At 35.2% G+C, this 14161-nt stretch overlaps 1 protein-coding gene across 2 annotated transcripts in view; it reads left to right on the top strand.

Moving 5' to 3' along the window:
• Positions 1-14161, top strand: part of WDR70 (WD repeat domain 70) — a 140340-nt gene that overhangs the window by 34836 nt on the left and 91343 nt on the right. For both annotated transcript variants that reach the window (XR_012621629.1, XM_074812508.1), the window contains exons 6-8: positions 2626-2685; positions 8060-8193; positions 13241-13394. Coding sequence is in view for 1 of the 2 variants with exons in the window: in XM_074812508.1 (XP_074668609.1) it covers positions 2626-2685; positions 8060-8193; positions 13241-13394 (348 nt within the window). In the remaining variant the exon portion in view is untranslated. The remainder of the gene's footprint in view (positions 1-2625; positions 2686-8059; positions 8194-13240; positions 13395-14161) is intronic.

Here is a 14161-nt window from a genome sequence, read left to right as displayed (position 1 = left end):
GCAATATTGACATACAATACCTACCTCTGTGGTAAGGTATATGAAGTGAGCAACCTTATAATATTCCAGTAAGTGAATTGGAATACAAAATAAGCAACCTTGCAGTGATTAAGATGAGAATGACCAAAATGCTGTTTCTCCTTCCAGCAACAGATGATTTCTGTGAAAGACTTTGATGCACAGAAGTAGTAGATCTTTTGTTGTGGATGGTGGCAGTATGAATCTTGGAAGCTATCTGTTTCCTTTTCACACCTCTGCTTTTATGGAATGTGCTTAGATGGCAAGTACAGGCAGGGGCTGTTGAGCATTTTTTTGCATCCCAAGAACAGCAACTACCAATTTATAGTGCAGGAAATGAGGAGGTGTGGAAAACTTAATTGGTATTATAATTATACCTCTGTCTGGGTGCTTTATAGTGTTAATTGAGCAATAAACTCATTTTCATAATCACAGTTTCAACTGGGAATTTTGAGCTACACCTACTTCTCAACTTGTAAACCACTGAGTCCTGTTGAAGTGTCTCTTAATGCCATGTGGGCTATACATTTCACAATTTCACTTGTAGACTTAACATGGACCACAGTCCCTGTCGCGGATGGAGTGATGCACTTTTCTCTTAAGAGAGAAGTAGCAATATGTTGATACAAACTTTGTTAAACCATTGTTTTGTTAGTAAGTGGTGACAGGGGTTTAACAAGATTCGATGGCAAGGTATACTTGATTATTTACTGCATAGAGGACAGGGTCAGAAAAAACTGTCAGGAGACCCTCCTGTTGAGTCATGAGGTTCAGAAGGGACTCCTTCTCAGAGAGGAGTCTAGGTGCAGCTGGATCCAGACGTAGTCCCAGACTTGGTTAGCAGTTTATGTCTAAAGGACTATATATGTGCACAATCAATCCTTTATATCACTTAGTTAGGATTTCAAAGTTTAGCATGATATTAATCACTTATCAAAAATCTGCTGTGACAAGGCATCTCAACCTCAAGGAGTAGCCTTGAGAGGTGTCTGCTTGAGGGGAGATGCTGTTGTGCAGCTTGCTGCTATGCAGGAGAGTTCAACGGGCCCTGGGCTGTCCACAATTCATAGAGTAAGATGATTGATATATTTGCATACTGACTACAGGTGTTAGTTTTTTCAAAATTTGGCTTGAGTTGAACATTGACTAGCACCATGGTTATGTGGGTGCATTGTTGAAATTAGCTCTTGGCTATTGTGTTATCTGTTTCCGCTGATCCACTTTGAGCCAGGTGTAGACATCATGACCAGGCACATCCATTATGATCACCACTGCTGGTTATCACTTGAGCAGGCAGGTTGGGGAGCAGTGGGGAGCATGCTGCCACAGTCCTATAAATGTTTTTTTTGCTCAGGTGCATGTGTGATTTCTATGCTAATACTTGAGTTCCCCTTCAGACACCTGTGACTAGCAAAGATATGTGTATGTTGTGAATGTGAAAACAGAGGGCATGAGCCTTCCGCTGGCTTATCTCTATGTATGTGTATTTATATATATCTATATATCTGTGCAAAAAGGGAATGAAATTATACTGTTGTTTTGGGAATCAGAGCTGTTGTTAGTGTGAAGAAGTTAGAAAAAGGGTAGATCTGGCTAAATCTATGTAAACGAAAGTGTCAGCTTTATCAGAGAAATAAAGCTGATAGAACTGCAGGATAAAATGACTATAAAGGAAATCAGCCTGATGGTATTGAGACTTTCTGTGGCAAGCATGAAAAAAAGGGAAGGAATTGGCAGGGGTGGATAAGGAAAGAGATATAATGTATCATATGAAGTGTGCTTAAAAATTATTTTTAAATGGGACATTGGCATCAAAATGATAGATTGTGTCTCTTTTTGGAAACTTACGTGATACCAGACAAATGAACATTTCAAGAATAATGATTCAAATTACTTTTGTAGAACCTTGCAATCTCTTGAATACTTTCAGCACATTTCTTTCTGTGTAAATTAACTTGTGTCACAGCTGTTAGTGTGATGTGTTAGATGTTTTAAACTGTAATTGCCTTTGATCTGTATGTTGCTATTAAATGAAATTCCCTGAATTACATTGACTATGTTATGGCTGCTATTGAAGTGCCAGTTGTTAAGACCCATGAGAGCTGGAGATAATGTCACAAGTGGAAGTGGGAAGCCAGTCCATGATCTTAATAAACCACATAGATAACTTAGCTCCTGTAATAAATTTCTAGATTTTTTCATTAATTTCATTAACGTCATAGAGTCCTTTTATTTGAAAGGATATTGTATAATGATGGATTGACTAAATCAAAATTCAAGATTGATAGATATTGATGATTAAGAAACAAAGAGAATTTTAATGTTTTCTGAAGAGGAAGAACAGGAAATATTTTCCTGTTTTTTTTCTTTATTAAGGTAGTTGCATATTTTTTAACAATTATTCCTCAGATTTTTAGGCATATATCCATGAAAATAAAAATCTTGAATCAGTCTCTTGTTTCTGATTTCCACTTGCTTTCTCCTCCTCAGGTTATGGCGGGAAACCTTTCTTTTTGATATATATTGCAGTACTGTGTTTTTTGTTTGGTTGGTTTTTTTCCGCATAGCACTATTTTCACAGAGGTGGATTTTATTTTTTTTTTCCAGAACCCTGTCAAGAAAATTCCAGATTCTCATGAAATTACACTCCAACATGGGACAAAAACAGTAAGTGATAACATATTTTCAACATTTACTGTTTTTTGAGAACTGAGCCATCTATGAAATAAGTTAACAAATACGTACTGTCACCTAACGTTCAAGCAGCTAATTCTTTTTCTTAATTTGTTATTTTAGTGTAGCGCTTTTCTTACTGCAGTTGAAAGTGTGTTTTAGCACTGCTTCTTCACTTTGTTGTCATAACCCCAGTGTGGCTCCATTTGACTCAATCGTCTCATTTTCTTTTTCTGTTTTGTCAGATAGACTCTCTGCAGTTGTTAAGAGTTCCTCTTCCAGGCTAGACCTTCCTAATCTAGGCATAGGTCTAATCTAGACCTTTCTTTGATACGTCATGGATTTCAGAGAGTGTTATTGCTGAAGTTTCTAAGACTACTTTGTAGCTGAATACAACTCTCCTTCATTTTTCTTGAATCTTTAAGTGCCATTTATGCACCATTCTCAATTGCTTGAAACCTTGCTCTTCCTTGTCTTTTCTACATTTCACCTCCAATATTACTCCTTCACTTTCTTTTAAATAACGATTGTCCAACTTGTAACTATCATTTCTTTGTTCTCAATATTTTCATCTCTGGGTAACCTCATGTTTCAACACAAATTGAAGTTCTTTTATGTGCTGGTTGATTGAAGATGTAATTTTATAGAATGGAATTTATTTTCTGACCATGAATAGCCTTGAATCTATTCCCAAATCCTTTCCCCATATTCTTCTTCGGTCATTAAAAAAAGATGCTGCCGCTCTTTATCCTCTTCAGTTTGGGATATGGCTTATGCTTCGATGGGAAAGTAAAACTGGAATTTCTTTTATTGTTATTTTACCCCTGCGAAAGCACTGTCCACTAGTTAGTAGAATTCTCACTCATGGCATTCCTGAGATTTTAATTGGAGAGGGGGGTAAAAAAAAAGAAAGGAAAGAAAAATAAAACAAAAAAATTATTTGAGAAGTTCTTTATCATGAGGTTTTAAACAACCTAAGAAAATGTATAATTTTTCTTTATTGGATTTTTAAGAAAACCTGTAGGTTTGTTTTCTGTTTATGTAATTAATATAATACACTTAATTTAAAAATCAACAATACTAAAGAATTTTGAGTAAGAAACTTACTAAATTTACATATCAAATTAAAACATTAAATGTCAATAACTTGTGAGTTTAAGATTTGAATTTTTAATTAATTTCTTAATATTAGACATTTTAAAGGAATTTTCTGGAGACTTAAACTTAACATTAAAGATCATAAATTTTTTTTATAAGCTTTTAGAAACAGTTGTTTTCAGAAGTGTCTATTCATTAATCTGGCATCAGACTATGGTCTGTCTTGGTCTGTGGAGAGGTGATAAAGCTTACCCATTTGTTTATCATAGTGCTAGACATACAGAGGTAGAGGGAGGAGAGGAATAAAGTAATAAGTGTGTTATAAATTAAAATAGTAGAATATTCTCTTTTAAGATCTGTAAAAGGTGCACTGTATAACACTTAAGAAAAATAGAGTGGATTTTTATGTACACAGTGCATGTAACTTCTTTGCATACTAATTTCTATGCATACTGGGATTTGCATGCTAGTGTACTAGTGCAAACCAGTTTCCCATTTTACATGTGACAGTAATTGCTTCTCTAGGATGTTTCTTGAATACATTTCCTAACAAACTTTATGACGTAATTTTTTGAAATTATTTTTCTCTATATTAACCCAGTAAATCAATTGATGGCTCCTTAAAGCATAAACTCATGTTATTTCTAACTAAAAGGGCTTTGTAAAGTGGAAGTTAGATATTTGGAAGACTTCTGAGGTATTTTGACTGCATGAGAATGCAGCTGTCATCATCTAGAACAGAGGTGAAATATAATGTGGGTATATATAGAGCTGCTGGATTAGACTGGATGTGGTGAATGAAGCATACTGATGAAAAAAAGAGCTCTTCTGTAGAAGGAGTATTTTTTTTTGTATTTGTTTTAGAATAATGAAACTAGTTACCCATGTCATTACACATATGTAAGGATGGGAGCAGCTTTATATCTTGATATCAGTGTTTGACCCCAGTGTTTTAAAATACAGTCTTCTTATGCTCATACAGTGTATTGTATTTCAGCTAAACTTATGTATCCCATCTGTACCTCTTCAATCTGATGAACGTGGGTTTGATGATGACTCTATTCCTGTGCAGCTGAAAAGTCTCAGAAAAGATTTCCCAAGCTGGAGAGTCTTTCCAGAAACCTGATTAATTTCCCAGTTGCCTTGCTTGTGCAGTGTAATAGGAGTTACTGTTCCCAATGAAACTTCAAGGAGATGTGTGTGTGTGTGGAGAGAGAGAGAGAGAGAGAGAGATTTTCTTTTTTTCTCCTGACACTTTTGATACATAGGTGGGTATGAGAAAGAATGCATAATCAGAGGTATTCTGAACAGTGTGCTTTCTAATGTCTCATATCACAGCTGCTCCTTCCTGTAGTAGTTATTGTAGAATAGAACACTTGAGTCTATTAATTGAATGCATGATTAATCTGGAGATGCCCAGTTTTTCTGCATGTTAGAAATCATGAATGAAATGAATGGGGTTCAAAATTTGCATTTAAATGGTAGAAGGGCCATTTTTATGGAGACATGTAAGAAGTTGCATCTGTTTCATTTGAAAATCAAATATGTCACAGTGACATAATCACTTAAGTGGAATTTAATTCATTCTTAGGGATAGCACAAAGCAGTACATTTAAACATTTGATTCAGGGAAGTAAAAAGAAGAATGTTGAATCTATTAGTAACTCTGTAAATTAGATTTTTCTGGGGAGCACTTGATTAGGACATCTGATGATACTTTGTATCTTTTAGAAGAATGAGGCTTTAGACCTTCTCTGAAAGATAAGATTTCTGCAAGCTAATGCCTTTAAAATAAAGCAGGACAGTTAGATTAAGGAGTCATCAGTTGCCTGGTAAACAGTAGCATCATTTCTGCAACATCTTGGTTTTCCTGAAAGTACTTCTTTCAAACTGGCTATATGGTGGCACTGTACATTTGAAACACAATGAGGAGCAGTGTGAGCCTTAAGAAGAACATGACAAGAAATGAGCGTTTGATAAAATAAGGAATGCCTAAGTGAACCTTTTCTACATGAAACTGGAAAAAGAAAACTCGAAAGAAGCCCATACTCTTTCATATAAGGAAACATTAATTTTAGCAAAACTGTCCATCTTAAAGGATAAATTCCATTCATAACTGGTGTTTTTATTATTTTCTGTAGGTTACTTTTTCAACTGGGCGTGGAAAAGGGAGTATCTCATACTAAATTCCATTTTTTTTAAACAGTGTTTGTGTGAGAACTATTCAACAGTTTACATAAGTTTTAAGTCTCCATAACACAGTGTGTATTCTAAAGTTTTAAAAAAAAAGTATAGTAGTAGACTGATACATCTTTGAGACAAAGGTTTTTTTTGTGATACTTCTGTGTGTCTGCATTAAATCATAGTGACTGTCAGTACTTTTCATGTATATATGTAAAGAAGACACATACAGATGAGCATCCTTATATGCAAATTACTGTAATTTTTGTACATCAATATCTGGAATTTTTAATACAGGTTTAGGCATCTGAAAGTAATTGGCCTGATTTCCCCAAATATGAATTCTATGAGTTTTTATCTTCTCATGAAAAATTTTTCAGTCATTTTAACATTTCAGGTTGGGTGTAATTTTGAGTAATTCTAAAAATACTCTTGTTTTACAGTTTTTGACATCACTTTCAATGCTATCTCACACAGATGACAATTTTGGAGAGTTAATATCTTTATTTGATTTACAAATTCATTTAGCATATTGTCTAGGTAATTTTATATTAATATGTAAAATCATGGTAGTAGATAATATTTTCACAAATGAGAAAAGAGAAGAAATAATTTTGAGGGTAAATGAAAGGATGTTTAATCAGTCAGGTGTTTTCTGTTAAGTCTTCGCCATATGCTGATTTGAACACTGCTATGATAAAGTTCTTCAAATAGAGAATTAAAATAGGTTTTCCACTAAAAATTCCATTTTAATCAAGCTTTGATTTGGGAATAGCAAATTAGAGTAATGAGCATTAAGCATTCTTTCCTCAAAGTTCTGAGTAGCTTTAAGCAACTAGTTTTGTATATAAAGAAAATGGGGTTTGGTAAACTTTTTTGAGCTTTTTTAGTTAAAATAGTATCTTTTTAAAATCTGTGATTTTTTTAAAAAAAATCAAATGAATATTTTTCAAAGAGAAATTTAACCAAACAATGTATATATGCACATGAACTGTCTTGAATAAGCTAGCATAAAATCTTAAAGTGAGGAAGGTTAAATGCTGTTTCAGTATCTTCCTAGAAGTATTATTTGTACTTTTGAAAAAAGTCTAGAGTACAACTTTCTTCATAGAAATGAAACATATCCTAATTCTGCAATGAGATGATTAGAAAGCAAACACTGTAAACTAACTGTTCTCAGCTGTCTTCATGTGATGTCTTGATGTCAGTGATGAATTCAGATTATGTAATTTCCATTTCCATTCTTCTTACGCCTTCCAGAGTACTCAAAGGTAGTGAAAATCTCTGAACATGAGCCAGCAGTGTGCCCAGGTGGCCAAGAAGGCCAATGGTATCCTGGCTTGTGTCAGAAATAGTGTGGCCAGCAGGGACAGGGAAGTGATCTTACCCCTGTACTCGGCACTGGTGAGGCCGCACCTCGATTCCTGTGTTCAGTTTTGGGCCCCTCACTACAAAAAGGACATTGAATTACTCGAGCGTGTCCAGAGAAGGGCAGCGAAGCTGGTGAAGGGTCTGGAGCACAGGTCGTACGAGGAGCGGCTGAGGGAACTGGGGTTGTTTAGTCTGGAGAAGAGGAGGCTGAGGGGAGACCTCATCGCCCTCTACAACTACCTGGAAGGAGGTTGCAGAGAGCTGGGGATGAGTCTCTTTAACCAAGTAATGAGCGATAAGACAAGAGGGAATGGCCTCAAGTTGCACCAGGGAAGGTTTAGACTGGACATTAGGAAGCATTTCTTTCCAGAACGGGTTGTTAGGTGTTGGAATGGGCTGCCCAGGGAGGTGGTGGAGTCCCCATCCCTGGAGGTGTTTAAGAGTTGGGTTGACACAGCGCTGAGGGACATGGTGTAGTTGGAAACTGTCATTGTTAGTTAATGGTTGGACTGGATGATCTTCAAGGTCTTCTCCAACCTAGATGATTCTGTGAAAATTCAGAAACAAAATATAGCTGACACATTTTGGGAAGAAACCAGCACACGGAATTATTTTTTTGACTTTTGTAGTATTTTATATTTTGGTAAGACCTGAAGAACTGCAGGAAAAAAAAATAAAAAGCTTGAATGATCTTATTTTTTATTTTTTTTCTGTATAGGTTTCTGCTTTGGGGTTGGATCCTTCAGGTGCCCGTTTGATAACTGGTGGATATGACTATGATGTTAAATTTTGGGATTTTGCTGGAATGGATGCCTCTCTCCAGGCTTTTCGGTCACTCCAGCCTTGTGAATGGTAGGTATGAAGACTGTCTGTTTTACATAAGACTGTGTCTGTGTTAAACTCCTAATAGAATCACAAAATCCTTGTAAGACAGCTTGTTTAGAAGGCTTTTGTATTCCACTGTACTTCTTGTAGTAAATGGAATGTGAACCTAATAACTTGTCTGCTTATATCTTTTCATGCTTTTTCCTATGACTTGCATATTTTCCCCTTTTAGAAAGCTACAGGTGAATGTGCAGATGAAATTGTTAATAGTGTATCTCAGCAAATAGACTGTGAACCTCTCAAAGAGACAGGTGGACTTTCATAGTTGTAATTGAAATTAATACAATACACTTTCGATATGTACTCTGCTTATATAAAACTAATGAAGAGAGAAAGTTAAAACAGTTGACCCCTTTGTGGAGAGCCCCTGTAGTTGCTGCCAGTATTTCTGAGTGGTGGGCATCTAATTTTCATTAAGTCCTGTTTCTGAAAGTACTGGTCCTTTGCATTGCACTGGTAATTGAATAGCTACACAGTGTGCATTAGAAAAGTATAAAACTGTTGTCTTTTTTAAAGTAAAAAAGCTATATATTTATTAACATTTATCTATATATTTTTATGTATGTAAATTTGAAAAAGAATACAGGAAGCATTTTTTAGAGTGTGATTTCCATACTATCCATACTGTTCACTGGTAATTCAGCAAGTAGTTGAATCAAGTTCATTTACTTATTCCAGAGAACTGGAATATGGAACTCCTTCAGGAGTGCATGTCTCATGCACAGTGAACTTTCAGATAAACACCTTCATAAATTAGTAACACAGTTGTTCTAACAAGGTACTTTCTAATGTCTGACTAATTTATAAGATACTTTGGTATGCTTAAAAAAGAGATTGAAATTTATTATGTGCAGTAAGTAGTCCTTAGAACGTCTATTTTTAATCATTATTATTTTAAAATGTTACAGCTGAATTTTGGTCAGTTTATAAGGTTAGAATATGTATGACTACTTACAGATGTGCCAAGAATAATGAATAGATAATGAAAAATGAGAAAAAGTCAGGACTGTTATCCTGAAAAGGAGCAAAATAGAAACTGATGATTGAAACTGAGAAATCAGGAAAATAAGGTGTGCTTTGATTCGTTATGCAATTCTAATCTCTTTGACAGACATAGCTCTTTATAATAAACTTACAAATGGCACATTTACTTTGAAAACATAATTTGGTAAACATGCCACTTTGAAATAAATAAATAAAATCATCCAAATGTGAAGACACATTCAGACTTTTCTGGCATGAGTTTCATTTACACAATTAGTTAGCAGGATACAAATGGTATTTTCCTCTCCTCTCAGTCATAACTGAGCAGTTTAGAAAGATCTGACAGTCTTTACTGCCACAGTAGGTGATTGTTTTAACTGAAGCATTTCCAAATTGGGCAGAAGCGTGCATTCAGATTTAGTACTACTTGGTAATGATGGTATGAGACATAATTATACAATAAAAACCACAAGTACAATGTACATTAACGTCCCATTTCAAGGAAAGCAGCTTGCAAATACATTTGTACTCTCCTTTTGGCAAAAACTGATGGTAAAATACGAGCTTAAATTGCTTGTTATCCATGATGCTGTTCATTTAGTGTGTTACAAGTATCTCATAAGTATTGTTATATGAATGTTCTTGATCAAATGTACATTCTTGTGGTTTGAGTATGTTGAGGTATAAATGAAATACATAAAAATATAAATAATATTAAAATATTGACAGGTGAAAAGTTTGGGAATTTCGTTTATGTTGCAAGTCTCATGTACTAATACTGAGTTTTTAAAAATATATTATTTAAATACCCCTTCTGTATCTGTAAACATAAAACTGGAACTATAGCTCTGGTAAAAAGATCCAAACTCAAGAAGAAGTTCTTCCATGCTGACATTGAGACGTGCTGGTGACCACTATGTGGAATATTCTATAACTTATGCCCAGGTGTATATATATGTTTTTTTCACGATGGAATTTATTGCAAGGACTATTAGTATTCACAGACCTTAATTTCAAAGAATTCTGAGGAGTTCAGGTACGGAAGCTTTAGGTATTAGCAGAAATCCAGTTCTGGAGCCATAAATTTAATTTCATTTTAAGAATAAAAAAGCCTGAGAACAATTCTATATTGTCCAGGTCCCATTTGGTAAAGTAATACCAGCTTACGCTGTTAACGTCTTCTTGGATGTGGGACATAAGGAAAAAAAAGGAGCCTGGCAATAAACTAGTACCTTCAAATCACACCTCAGTGTTACAGGTAAAGATAAGGGTAAGGCAAAGCTGCGTTACATGTGTAGAAATTATTTATGTGTCATGATTCTACCCGTGTACGTAGGTCTGTTCTGCAGGTCCTGGCAGAAAGTACTGTGCACATTTGGCAGCTTTAAACCAAAATGACTTGGATTAATGCTGTTAAAGGGAATTGTTTTTATAAGTTTCCCAAGACTTTTGCTTTAATATTAATAAGAACCAAAAATGTTTTCTTTAAGAACTGCCTCTGCAGAGCCTCACTCTTGGTCATACTCCAATAAACATCTGAAAAGCGGTAACTTCTGGGGCTTTGCAAATACCCTGCATATAGGACTGATTTATAGGCATGATTTTAGAAGTCATATTGCACAGTCACAAAGGTTGGGGTTTTTCCCTTTATGTAAAGGTTGAGGAAATCTTTTCTCTCAGCCTAATTTTTTCATGACTGATTTGTTAAATTAGTAGTTATATTCCTATTGCATTTGGTGCTGTAAAATCAGGTGCTTTTCCTTGTTAGAAGAAACTTTAAGATGAAATCAAAGTTTGTTCAGACATGATGGTATAGGTATTGGTCAAATTATGAACAGTACCATGTTAACAGTAGTGTTTGTAGTTTTAATTTCAGCACTAAAGGGTTTTTCAAAACAATTCTTTCAGAAGACTGGCCCTGTACATATTGTGAATTCTCTCAGAATTCAGATTTTACTTCTGGGCAAGCTGTTTGGTGATATCTAGTGGCCAGATCCTCTTCACGCATGAGGCATGCATCAAGCAAAAAAAAAATCTTTTAGTGTAGTTTTTAAATGTTTATTTTCAGTTCTTACATTTCAGTAGTGAAAAGTTCAAAACATGAATCTATGCTTTGAAGGTGTGTTGGGTATTTTCTTTTGACGATTTCAGTATTAGAGTGTGAGAAATATAACTAGATAAGTACTTCATTCTGCAGTTCAGGTGGGGCTCTGGAATATTTCAAGCATTGTAGAAATCACGTGATATGGCAAGAGCACTTAATTCCTGAGATACGCTTGTTGTCTAAAGCTGAATCTGATGGATTCTTTAGTCTAGGTTTATCAGCTGTGTGCAGAGAAGATTCTAGATTTCAGATATTGTTTCTCTTGTGGGATTCCTTTTCATTTTTTCAACGTTTCCTCAAGCTTAATGCATCTGGCCTCCTTTCTCCTCTTCTGAGCAAGTATTCATTTTTGCTTTTAAGGCTCAGGATGCTTTTTCAGACCTCGCCTGTGATCTATTTTGGAAATTCCCAGATTTGAGTGTCTCCTTTTTACTGAAAATCAGAGTTTATAATACTTCATCCAATTTGCCTGCCAGTTTGTATTACAGAATAGGGTGCTTGAAGCAATTTTTGGCTTTTGAATCATAATGTAGTCATTTTTGCCAAACATTTTTTGAAGAGAAACTTAGGGTTAGTTTACGTTATTATGATCAATGCAGAACTTCTAAAATACGTTTTATGTGTTTTGTGTAGTATGTCACAGTTTGAGGACAGATTTAGCAGTTAATAGCTACTACTGAGTCAGTCATGAAGTCACTACTATGTAAGACATGAAACATTAAATTGGTTGCATAGTCAGTTTTGTGGATCATCTGGGTGTTAACTTTACTGATGTGAAATTGTGTTAGAAAGTAGTTTCCTTAAAGTAACTAGGTTTTGAATGCACATGGTTACGTTCTTCACCGAAAGGAAGATAATCCTCCTTTGAGGACAGTTTGTATGCCATGGGAATCCAAACCTAGCAGGCAAATGCATTCCAGTCCTTAATTTGGGGTTAATTTAGCTGCAGAGCTGAATCATTAATCTAAAGCAAAGTTATTGTGCATATTCTGTTAATGTGTCAGGATATAAATTCTGGGAGGTGTGGAATGGATAGACTGCTTTGCATTCTTTGCCATCCTTGTAATGGAGTATATAGACAGGTAGGAGGTCAAAGGGATATATATCTGCTTCAGATACAGCAACTGCAGTGAACTTTGTTCATAAAACAGAATGCTGAGAGAAGATGGTGAAACTGGAAACGGACTTCCTACTCATCAGCCATCTTCCCACTTTCAGTTAATAATTTTTGTTGTCTTAGTATTATTCCATGATTTCTGTCCCAGGTTTTCTCAATCAATAGACGATGTATGTACGAAAACGTTTACAACAAATGAACAATCATCTAAGACGTAGTAGACTAGGCAGATTGCTAGCTACTGTCATGTTTCCAGGGTTGAAGGTATATTAACTTTATCTAAGATTCTGATGAAACTAGCCCTGAACATAGAAAAAGATGCAAAAATGCTGACATAAGACTAACTTCCTGGTGTACAATGTACAGTGGAGTTTTATGTAGGACTACAACATCCTTTTATAGAAATTTCTAGATTACTGTAACTCCACGTGTTGCTTTTGAGAAGATGAAATAGAATTTTCAGTCCTGAAGAGCTGAATCTGACACATACTATTTTTCACTTGGAGTTATAAGAGCACTCAAGTTAAATGTTTGCCAGAAATGACATTTTAGGCGCCAAGTTTGTAAGTAATACTGTTTGATGTGCTATGTGGTTGAAGAAGGAAATGTGATGTGCACATACACACAGAGAGAGGAAGAAAAAGCTTCAATCCCTTGATAGCAGATTCCGCCCCCTCCTTTTTTTTTTTTGGTATAGGAGTGTATATGGGTCTATTTCTGCAGTATTACTTCTTACCATTGACACTTTGTTTTAGTGTAGGCTTACAGGAACTGAAGTTAATTGAAACACTTTCTTTTTTTCTTTTCAGTCACCAAATCAAATCTTTACAGTATAGCAGCACGGGAGATGTTATTCTTGTTGTCTCTGGTAACTCTCAAGCAAAAGTTCTTGACAGAGATGGCTTCCCAGTAATGGAGTGCATAAAAGGAGACCAATACATTGTGGATATGACAAACACAAAGGTAAAATCAGAAATTAATTGACTGACAATATTTTGCTCTTAATGAGAAAATTCATGAAGTTCAATAAGGAATAATGCAAAGCCCCATCTCCGGGATGCTTTAGTCCTGTGTATTAATATATGCTGAAAGTTGTGGGACCTTCATCCATGGAGGCTTTCAAGATCCAGCTAGACAAAGCCATGGGTGACCTGATCTGGTGTTGGCTATGGTCTGGTTTTGGGCAGGAGGTTTATCTAGGTGAACTCAAGGTCCCTTCCAAATAATGTTTCTATGATGCCACAATGAACTCTTCTGTTTAAAGGTGTATCATCTAAAAATTGTCAACTTCCCCTATACCACTGTCCAACCAACCAAAAAAAATTTATTGATCTGGTCTAGTCTATTCCATTCTTCTACCTTCCCTTCTTTTGATGATACAATTTACCTCTTTCAAGGAAGGGGTTAGAGTTTGTTACTATTTTTACTTGCATGACATGAGTGTAAAACTAATAAGCAACAATGTGTACATTTGTAATGGCAGTTAAATATGCAAATGGGGGAGGGCTGATTCATATTTTTTAAGTATTTTGACAACAGTTCATTGGGTTTTGGCCACTTTGCCTTTGTATTTCCACAAACTTTGAGACAAAGATTCTATTTACATAGATGATTTAAATTCAAGTCAGTTTTTCAAATAGCTTAAGCCTAAAAAGTAGTGATAAAATCTACTGCTCAAACTGATAAAGTTGATTTATTTATTGCTTGTGAAGTATATTGCCAAATAACTA

The sequence above is a fragment of the Strix aluco genome, chromosome Z (assembly GCF_031877795.1).
Source record: "Strix aluco isolate bStrAlu1 chromosome Z, bStrAlu1.hap1, whole genome shotgun sequence".
Classification (NCBI taxonomy): domain Eukaryota; kingdom Metazoa; phylum Chordata; class Aves; order Strigiformes; family Strigidae; genus Strix; species Strix aluco.
The sequence above is the reverse complement of the archived record's forward strand: the minus strand, read 5'-3'. Positions and strand labels throughout refer to the sequence as shown.